Below are 10,838 nucleotides of genomic sequence, written 5' to 3'. Positions count from 1 at the left end.
AGGCTCGGATTGCACTTGTTCCGCCTGTGTCGATTGAGGACCGTCCGTTGTTGTGGATGATAGTCAGGTCATAGACTTATTATCCTAAGCACATACTTGCTTATGGGAATGGGAAGGCTCATTGCTCTATTGTCGTGGATTCTGGCTCTTTTCGGATCGACTGATTGGAGGCAAGAATGGTGGAGGTCTAAGCACCACACTAAGTCTGGAACTTAGGAGTGGGGGCTTGGAGTCCAAGTTTGGACAGGGACCTAGACCCCTTGACAGGAGAGTGATGGGTTGGTCTTGCTTGTGCCTAGGGTACAAGCGGGGCATGTGTTTCGGGATACCCAGCTGGGATACATTGGTTCACAAATTGCCGTGTGATATGATACGACTTGGCTATAGTCTAGCACCGTAGTAAGAACTGGAATATAAAAGATGGTAAAATGGTTCTGATTGCTTGCCACCTGCTTGAAAGTAGCATAGGTGCTTATTGAAAAGTCTTTGTTTGATTTTGGTAATTGAGTGACAACCCTAGGTGGACTAATTGTGTTTATATGAGATACATAAGTGATTAGTCCACAGGTACATGTGTATGAGCAACATATACCATGGAGGTGGAAATGGCTCGGAGAGGTTGCAAAGCTCACACATGTGATGATGAAGGGGCTCATTGCACATAAGACATGACATTGAGTCATGTGATCAAGGTGGAGAAGATGAAGACAAGACACCGGTGTCGGGCAACCAGGGACAGCCGGACACCGGTGGCGGCCGGCCTACGGCAAGGGTCGACCACGGCTAGCCCAAACCCTAGCTGTCGGGCTAAGTAAGGGTGGCGGGCGGCCGGGACCTGGGTGGGGCGAAGTGGGGCTAGGTGCGCGGCAGAGAACTGGGCGGGTGGCGACCTCCGTGGGCGTTGTCGCGATGCCTTGTGCAAAGCAGAAACATGGGCGAATGAGCGTGCTTTCGATTCCAGGGAGAATAGGTTAAGGAGGTAGGGGTACTTTGGCCTTTTTCATGCCCTCAGGGGTGACAAGAGATATTTGGAAATAGAAAAGGAGAGGAAACACGAGAAATCTTCGGATTGAAAGAATTCACGTGCGCGAGATAAAATATTAGAAGAAAATAAAGGCTTACGAACTCAGGGTTAAATATTAATTTTTCTCCTTCTCACCGGCCATACCTTGGTGTGAACTGAAACGCCACATTCGATTCGATGCATCATGGTCGCACAATTTCTTCCCTAATAAGCTCTAGGCAGAGAATCATTTCACTCCGCGTCAAAAAAAAAAAAAAAAAAAACTCAAAACAGGTAACGGGACCGTCCACGGAGCCAAAGCATACCGACGGCTCCACAGCATTCCTTCGCCGCACCGCTTTGCTTCCTCGTAAAGCATCGGATCAGAGTCGCGTCGCCGTCAACGACGCAGTACCGGTACCGCGGCATCCTTCGCCCCGCCCGCGTCCCCATCACCGTAGTCGCATCGTCCGGCAAACGGCGACCAGCGCAAAGACCTCCCACACGCCGTTGCTTTTAGTTTGTTCCCTCTCGCTATAAATCCTGCCAATCCTCCACTCTAGAGGTATGCGGATCTGGCTTCGTGGAGCAACGACATTCGGTGGTGCTACTCCTGCTGCTCCCACTAGCGGTAGTGGCCGTCGTCTCGCCGCCGCTTCCTCTCCGTCCCGCCGCACATCCGCTCACCCTCACCGGATCGCGTCAGCGATGGCCGAGGCACACAACGAGCGGCGCGTGGGGATGGTGGGCGACGTCCGGGACGCGCCGGTGGGTCACGAGAACGACCTCGAGGCCATCGAGCTCGCGCGCTTCGCCGTCGCCGAGCACAACAGCAAGACCGTAAGACACGTTCCTTTGCACCTTTTTTAAGTTGAGATCGGAGATCGGAGCCGTCACTGACGATGTATATCTATCACATGTATGTATAATACACGTGCAGAACGCGATGCTGGAGTTCGAGAGGCTGGTGAAGGTGAGGCACCAGGTGGTGGCCGGGACCATGCACCACTTCACCGTCCAGGTGAAGGAGGCCGCCGGCGGCAAGAAGCTGTACGAGGCCAGGGTGTGGGAGAAGGTGTGGGAGAACTTCAAGCAGCTGCAGAGCTTCCAGCCGGTCGGGGACGCCGCGGCCGCCTGAGGTACATGATCTTTCACAGCACAAGAAATGCGTAGAAGGGAATAAAGACTAAAATGGTTCGTTCTGTAGAACCTGGTATTAGGAAGCTGCGATCACTGTTGAAAGTTCTCCTTGTGCTTGGGCAACCATGTTTCAGGTAGTGAAGGTACCATCTTTCCAGTGCCATGATGTGTTTTTCCCTCAAGGCCCACAAGCTTTTCGCTGGAGGCTGGAGCACAACGAAAGAATTTAGCTGTCGGACATGAAATACATCCCACTGGAAAAGTATAATATGATGAATAAACCAGCATCTTACACACATGTATTGTATCCTATATGAAATTGACTCCTGTAATGGAATGAGCTGTGCTAAGTAATCTGAAAGCCTTCTTGCTTTCTATGTTGCCATACATGACACCACCAAGAAATTTCTCAACTGTCCAAGGAAGCAAAAGCATAATTAACATTAAACTGGAGAGCAACTGGAATGTACAACTGGTACTATCTGCAGAAGCACTAGCTGTTGACGGAACCTAACTTTAGAACATTACAGTCAACTAGTCGAACGACCTTAACCTCTGGAGTCTGGAACATTATAAGCTACATCAGCAGCTTCGGCGGCTATGATACAAATGATACATGAGAACTGCTACAGAGTTAAGTTGAACCTACAGTAGTCCTGCTATTCCTACTTACCATCTCTGAAGCTATAAAGGTGGAGCTTAGTCTTCATTGTCATAATCCTCTTCCTCCTCCAATCTATGGTTTGTTGACAAAGCAAACTGGACAGGGTCCATCTCCATCTTGTTCATGTCAGGCAGTTCCCAAGCACCAATAAAGTCCTTGAGTTTTGCTCCTTCCTTTGACAGTGGAACAGATGGTCCAGCAGATGGTCCAGGTCCTGCAGTGGCTGCAGCGGAACTAGTTGCTGGAGCTGGCAGCTGGGCTTGGGGTGGCACTGTAACCTCATCCTCTTCATCAGTTGGATCTAAATTCAAGTCAATGTTCCTTAAGGATGCCTTGGCATTGCTCACTGGTGTAGTAGCCACTTTTGCTTCAGTTGCATTCGGGACCTCATCTGCTACCTCCACCTTTAGGCTGGCTAGCTTGCTAGATTGGTTCTCCGCGAATTGTTCATGAGTTGTGACAACCTCCCGCCAAGCTCCACGTCCACGGCGGCCTCTCCCACGGCCCCTCCCACGGCCTCTGCCATTGCTTGTATAGCTTTCTGTCTCCTGCACAAAAGCAACTCATTCAGCAAAATGAACTCAGAAAGTCTAAGGCTCAATAGAAAATGGGATTATCATATTTGATAATAATATGAAGTGAAATCTGGAAGACCAATAACAGCAGGAAATTAAGTTCTGACAGATACTTTAAGTTAATAGTAGTCAAAATAGACCACTTTGTCCATCCTTGGGACTTTCAAACCGACCAATCTAGTCACTAAGCTCTCTTTTTTTGGCTCCAATATATCCTTACACTGACATGGCATGCCTAGCCAGTGCTGGTCATCCTTTGTTGAGCAATCACGGAAGAATTCTCTTTTACACTTGTTTTGCTATATTACTAAAGGAATGTATGATGTAATGTAATCTCCAACCAATGACTAATCTGCTCCCTTGGCAGCTATAAAAGGATGTCTACAGATATATTATGTGATAAGTGAGAGTACGATTAACAATAATCCAACAAGGAACATATCAGTAATCAGTAAAGAAACAAAAAGGGTAAAAAAAATAGTTAAGGACATAGTTTTTACGGCGGCGTGGCGAGGCGCGGCGACCCACCACCTTCACACCTTTACAGCGTCTATGGCGACACCATACACACATCGGCGTGGCGAATACATACATTATAGTCTAGGATATTAGGAAATTATATTGACAAATGGTAAGAAAGAAAAAAGAAATGAAAAAGAAAAGAGATGGTATGGGCTTTTATTTAGTGGCCCATCTAAAAAAGCCCACGCACCGCCGCATAGTCTTTACCCTAGCACTAAGGCACACAGCCCGATAGCCGCCGCCGTTTCTTATCTTCCTCGCAGCGCCGCCGCTCCATCTTCTGCTCCCTCCCCCACTCGCGCTCGGCATGAAGGCGACGCTCCATCTTCTGCTCCGTCCCCCACTCGCGCTCGGCATGAAGGCGACGGAGGCGGCACTCAGGCTCGGGCTCTCAGCGACGGCGGGGCAGTCCCAGGCTCGGCGGTGGCGTCAGCGGCTCCTCCTCCCGCCTCTCGCCAGTCACCTGGCGCCCACGCCTCCGTCCTCTGCACACCGGCTGGCGACCCTACGTACGCACCTCCCTCTCCCCTCCCGCCTCCGCTGGACCGTCGACGGCGCACGGCCCCTGCAAAAGGGGGAGGCCGACGGAGGGCTGCTTGCGGTTGCGTCTCGGGCTCGGTCTCGGAGGGCTCCAATCGGCCACTCGGCCTATACAGGTACCCTCACGGCCTCACCCTCACCCTCACCGTCTATTGCGCCCGCCACAGCGCACAAAGGCACCACAGGACGCCAAATCAGCGCCACGGGGACGCCACGGCGCTATGGCGGACGCCATACACGCCGGAGCCGTGGCGTCGCCGTGGCGAGAGCCAGAAAAACGCCACGGCGATATGGCGACGATATGGCGTCGGTATAGCGACGCCTTAACAACTAGGGTTAAGGATGCTCATAGTCGATTGGACTGGGATATTGTTGCATCCATTCCCTTACTAATTGAGCATAAACAAGAGCAAAAGAGACATTTCATGTGTGATGAAACAGCAATGGATGTCCACGGGTGACAAGGCATGCAATGTGGCATGCCATATGGGAGCAAGGACAGGTTTGAGCCCCAAAAGAGAAAGTTATGGAATTGAAATGGCCGATCCAAAAGTTCAGGGACAAAATGGAGCCTCTAGTAAAACTTGAGGGGTGAAATTGGCTATTTCGCCAAATTTTCTAAAAGACGTATGAGCTGTGAAATATGCAACATCCACATAGAGTTATGGTCTTATGGATAATAGTGACTTACATTTCTTGTCCTCTTTAATTCCTCCTCACTTCCATCTTCTTCAGCTTTCCTGATGACAATTCGACATCTATTAACACTTCGTGGAAGATGATTGGGACATGTAAGAACCTTGTTAACTACAAGATAGATAATTTACCTCCTTTTGCCAAGCTTATCATCAGCAATAACATCAGAAGGACCAATGTCTGGAACTTTGCTGACTACTTCAGTCAAGAAGTCATAGACATTGTACGTTTGAATGCACTGTTTCCTGAACACATTAAGCAAAAAACTTAATGAGTAAAAGAAATGATGAATTAAAAACATGCAAAAAAATGATACTACAATCCAGAAAATAAGTTCATTTTCTCTCCGTACAATGACATTACACAACCTATACCCCAACCCCATGCCTCGCCAGCACTTCTCTACATATTTCCCCCATCAATCAACAGGCCATGCGACACACACTTAATTTTTCTTTCTCACAAGACTAGGATCATTATAAATATCTGCAAAGAAAGAATTTACAGGATTCGATCAAAACTAACGTGGACCCTAAACAGCAGTTAGTACACAGGATCACCAGATAATAATGCCTGTACAGAACCCATGCTCCTGCCAAGCCAAAGCAAGGCCTTCCTTGCCAATACCAATATATACTGAAGTTTATTGCTTGCTTGTACATGTGACATGCAAAATCAACGTGCAACAAAGGAAAGACTAAAATGTAAAGCAGATACATACTACTAAGCTTCTTTTTCATGATAATCAAGTAGGGCTATGCACTCATATATATATTTTCTATAACTTGCTCCTCCCTCTTACATTGGTCAAACGAAAAACTATGCCCAAACTCCATATGACAAGAAGATGGGTCAAGTAAACTTACAAATGGGAAGAACCCACAGTCTTCACCCCCTTTCGAATTGTAATATCATATGTCCGATCACATAAATCTTGCAGAAATAGCTCCAATGCTTTGGCTACAAATCAAGGACATTGAAGACATGTATGTTAGATAATTTGAACAAAATGTGGACAATGCTAAAAGAAATTATATTGATATTGAAAAACAGACTACAAAAATATAATAGGCTAGTTAAAATGGCAAGACAAATTTGGAGTTACTTTGCACAGTATGCAGACATATCATCTCAAAATCTGGAAGCCAGTTCAGTTTAAATAAAGAAAAGTGCATGTATCACCAGCGGAAGACAAAGCAGAAATTAGAGTACAGATATCAACATATGATTTAAAGCATACTTTGCAACTGATAAATTAAGCACACTATTTAAAACGGTAGTCCTGTTTTATTTTCTACATCCACTACCAAATGGAATTATGGACCAATTTAATCTTGCTACTACATTACTTAACTTTCTCCAAATAATATGTTGTAATGATTGATGAAGATTGTGATAACTATAGAATACTGCATCATACTTCATCAAAACAATTACAGAAACAATAGAGAGCTATCACATTTTGCTTGGTAATACTTATAAGTACCTAAGCTTTCCGAAGAGAACACCTGACATTACATAACAATATTTTGGCACCAATATCAAAATCAAAGAACCAATTAAAACATTCTATTTCTGATAAAGTAATACACCGACAAGCATGGCAAGTACACGCTTTACATGAAAATATAGTTTAGTTGCATGTGTTTTTATCCTTTTGGTCTCCTAAATTAAATCCTAATCAATTCTTGGATAACAGAATCATAACATGGCGGGAAAAAAGATTCATTCTGCAGTGATTACTGATTAGTGAAAGAACTATATGGCTAAAATTGATGTAGTAGGATGCCAAACAGCTATCTAGGTAAATAAAAAGGGCATACCCAGTGCAGAGAGCTCCCGCTCTGTGCGGGGTCTGGGGAAGGGTGTCAGTGGCATGCCTTACCCTCGCCTGTGCAATGCGAGGAGACCGCGACTCGAACCCAGGACCTTCCGGTCACAGGCGGTAAGACTCTACCGCTTGCACCAGGCCCACCCTTCAGCTATCTAGGTAAATGGTAACAAAAAAAATAGTAGATTGACTTACACACTAGAACAGGTACAGCTAAAGCAATCTTGCCCACATCTTCATCTGCTTGCATGATCTTCTTAATCCGAGGCTGTATGTTAAAACACAATAAGTCGACATTAGATCAACACAAGGGTATTGTCAAGAAGTTACTTGAAGCAATGTTCGTAATTATGATTGTCCCATACTAAACATCAACTGCCTTTCCATTCCACACTTAAGGAAAAAATGAAAGTGGTATGTAATCAATTTGTCTACTTGCTTTGCGACATGAGGTGATAAACATCAATCCTAGCATATGCAGAAACATAATTTCAGAGCAAATGATAGTGAAGATTGCATCCCAAATGACTATGCACCACATACGGGATTCCATGTGAAACAGACTTTTGCTGCCTAAATAGATATTTAAATCTACAAACGCATAACACAACGATAAAATACCATTGCAAAATAACTGATGAGTACATGATTTCTTTTGAATATAAATTACACCAGATGATTATACCATGCTTGGAATCAGATGGTATCACAAAACCGGCATTCTCACAAAACTAAGCTGATAATCCAGTAACCACACTATCAACCACCATAGGTCTAGAATTATAAGGGCTTGCAGACAATCGATAATGGTTAAACTAGCAACGGTGTAGCTTAACGAACATCCAAAAAGAATATTATTTGAAAACTTCTCAATGCATCCGTACACCAACAATTTTGCTCATCATCATTCCTTAAATTATAACAAATCATAGAATTATGATCTGGTAGTTAAGCATGCAAGTCTATAAACTAAATCTTCTCAAACAATACCCTCTGAGGCAACCTGATCCACGCCAAAAACCTATCACAGAAATGCTGGTGGTAGGAAACAAGACCTAAACATTACAGGACTTTGTACAGATCGACTACTTAGATCTACAGCGAATTCACAAAATCACCAACCAACCAAAGCCCACAAAATCACCAACCAACCAAAGTCCTGAAGTATCCTGAACGAACCACAAAAAGTTTGTTGAAACACAACCATGCATACCACGAATTTAGAGCATACCGCTCCAGTAGAATCATAGGGAAACCTTTCATGAGGAAGAAAGAAAAAGAAATCGCAAGCAAACTTCACCATCAGAAATTCAAACAGCCACAGGCATGACACAGGCACACGTATCCGCACACATAAGCACAGGAACCAGGATACTGGAATTCAAACCGATCGCAGGATCTGAGATTGAATCTTACAGCGGGGAAGCGCGTGTCCAGCTTCTTCCTCATGGCGCCGACGACAAGGCGCTGGAACCAGCGCCGGAAGCCTCCTCAACGGCGGCGAGTGCCACGACCGGGTGTTCGATCGCCGCGGGGAGCGCAGCTATTGGGGACATGGACATCGGATCGGAGGGGAAGAACAGGAACATTAAATAGCAATTCGGGAGGGATTGGGGGATTTGGGGGATTAGGGTTTCCGTTACCGGCTTTAGTGTTTGCCTCTTTTGTGCAACACAACACCTTTTCCCCCAAATCGTTCGATCCGGGGCCGGGCCGCGCGAATCGGGCCAAAGCCGCCTCCGCTCTCCGTCCCGAGGGATCTGGACCGTGGACCCGGTGCATAGTCCAACACCGCATTGAACACCACGCGAAGTGCCTATGTACAAACAGACCGGGTCCACGGAGCTGGTTCTCGCCCACGGTGACCTCACCACAGCGCGCGCGGGTAGTAGAACGCGGGACGGGAGGGGAGGCACGGGCCCCACGTCCGTGGACCTTCCGCGCGTTCAGCGCAGCCTCTCGTTCGTTTGGCTATCCGCGGGCGGGGTGCGGGGCCCGCTTGCCAGAGCGGGGTTGGGTGGGCGGGCAGAGCCGTGGCGCTGTTGGCCTCCCGTGTCCGCCGTCCGTCTGGTCTGGTGGTGGGGAATCCGACGGCTCACCGAGCGGCCCGGACGCGCCTAGAGTCCTCCCAAATTTGGGGGCAACCAACCCCGGCTTGGAGTCAGCCTTGTGACCTGTGAGATAAGGACTTGACGCGATCCCACGTCATGTCACTTAACTCCGTCATCTATCCTTTTTCTTTTTCTTCCATCAGAAACATCCTTATCGTTTATTATTGCTTAATTTTATACTAGCAGGTTAAAGATAAAAAGGAAATTAGGGAACGCCAACGAGGCAAAGATTGCCTAAAACGAGAACGACGCACCGCCCTCGAACCTACGAGAGCCTCTAAAGTTGAACGGTGTCACGGATATTCCCGTTTCATCGCTTGCTTTATTTATGTCAAAAGTATTACAATAATCTATACAATTTTAGACTTAAACTAAAATCAAAATTTTAAGCTTGACTTGATTTAAAAAATGTACTCCCTATATTCTACTTTCTACATTTCGAATTATAAGTCATCGTGGCTATTCTAGATGTATTTGTTTTGCTATGTATCTAAATCAAAATAACTTATAATTTAGAATAAACATAGTAATTTATAAATCATTTTGGCATATTTAGGCACAAATATTTTTACTATATGTATCTAGTCATAGCGTGGATCTATGTGCATAATAAAAAGTTATGTACTAAAAAAACTAAATTTAAAATTTGGAACCGATGAAGCAGCACATTTATATCTCTATTGGATTTAGGCCTTGTTTGGATTCTTTAGCTGTTAATAGTTATTAGCTAGATAATTACTCATAGTTAATATTGGCTAGCTACATATTAGCTGGTTTGGTCCAACCAGTGAGATAGTTGTCAGTTCAATATTTGGCGAACAATTAGTTGGATGTATTGGATTCAGAGGAGCTAATTATTAGCTCTATATAGATCCAAACAAGGTCTTGCCATGAGAGTATATGCCATGTTCGCATGGCTGATAAGTCATGGCTGAAAGTATTGTTGACTGATTTATTGTGAGAGAAAAATATTATTTGTTGACTGAAAAAGTACGGCTTATAAGCCAAACGAATACATGATTAATCTAATAATACTTATTCGAGGCTTGTATGGATCCCATGTAGCAACTAACAATTAGCTGCTAAAAATTAGATGAGGTCATGTCTGGATCCTCAACTGTCTCACCTACCACGCATGTAACAATTAGCTATTAGTAGTTTTTCCCAGCTAACACATTTGATAGTTAAGTTAGTTGGATGGATGCAAAGAGAGTCTCAATACTTCAAATGTTAGTATTTCTTTATAGATTTGACCAACTTTATTGACTCTTTAAAATGAGAACTGCTCTTTTCTTTACAACAGATTAGCTGCTAAAAATTAGCTAAGGTCATTGTTTAGATTTGACTAATAAGTTGACTGCATTTAGATGCCTTGGTCCTGTTGGTGCCTATGAGTGGAGAGTAATGCGGTCTCAAGAATGCAGGAGCCACGTACCGGAGGACTCAAAATAGCATATTTCAGGGTATAGTGGGCCGAGAATTGGAGGTGTACATTGATAATATTGTTATTATGGCTCAATCCGAGGAACAACATCTCCTTCATCCGAGGAAAGCGTTCGAGAGAATGAGGAAGTATAAGTTTCAAATTCATCCTTTGAAATGCTAACAATTAGCTATTAGCTAGTTTTTTTACAGCTAACACATTTAATAGTTAGATAGGTGGATGCAAACAGAGCATCTATACCATAATTGTTACTAATTAAAAAAACATTGACTAAACTTTAAATTATTTGACTCTTTAAAAGTAAGAATTATT

The 10,838-nt window shown here is 44.9% G+C and overlaps 1 protein-coding gene and 1 pseudogene across 3 annotated transcripts; one reads left to right on the top strand and one right to left on the bottom strand.

The window, feature by feature from the left end:
• The first annotated feature begins 1,555 nt into the window (after positions 1 to 1,555).
• LOC136512221 (cysteine proteinase inhibitor-like) lies at positions 1,556 to 2,441 on the top strand (annotated as a pseudogene).
• On the bottom strand, positions 2,214 to 8,738 carry LOC136512220 (uncharacterized). 3 transcript variants are annotated; one of them, XM_066506199.1, is made up of 8 exons: positions 8,615 to 8,738; positions 8,388 to 8,514; positions 7,167 to 7,239; positions 6,007 to 6,100; positions 5,272 to 5,385; positions 5,136 to 5,184; positions 2,817 to 3,355; positions 2,441 to 2,556 (listed from the first exon to the last, which is right to left on the bottom strand). In XM_066506199.1, exons 2-7 carry the CDS (start codon positions 8,418 to 8,420, stop codon positions 2,843 to 2,845), a joined length of 876 nt encoding a protein of 291 aa, XP_066362296.1. In that variant the 5' UTR covers positions 8,421 to 8,514; positions 8,615 to 8,738; the 3' UTR covers positions 2,441 to 2,556; positions 2,817 to 2,842. The 3 variants fall into 3 exon arrangements, with proteins under 3 accessions (XP_066362297.1, XP_066362296.1, XP_066362295.1); XM_066506200.1 differs by lacking the exon at positions 2,441 to 2,556 and adding an exon at positions 2,214 to 2,349 and having other exon boundaries at positions 8,388 to 8,721; XM_066506198.1 differs by having other exon boundaries at positions 8,388 to 8,721.
• Between the last annotated feature and the right edge of the window lie 2,100 nt (positions 8,739 to 10,838).

Source organism: Miscanthus floridulus, chromosome 16 (genome assembly GCF_019320115.1).
Source record: "Miscanthus floridulus cultivar M001 chromosome 16, ASM1932011v1, whole genome shotgun sequence".
NCBI lineage: Eukaryota > Viridiplantae > Streptophyta > Magnoliopsida > Poales > Poaceae > Miscanthus > Miscanthus floridulus.
Note: the sequence above shows the minus strand (reverse complement) of the source record. Positions and strands in the feature narration are given on the sequence as shown.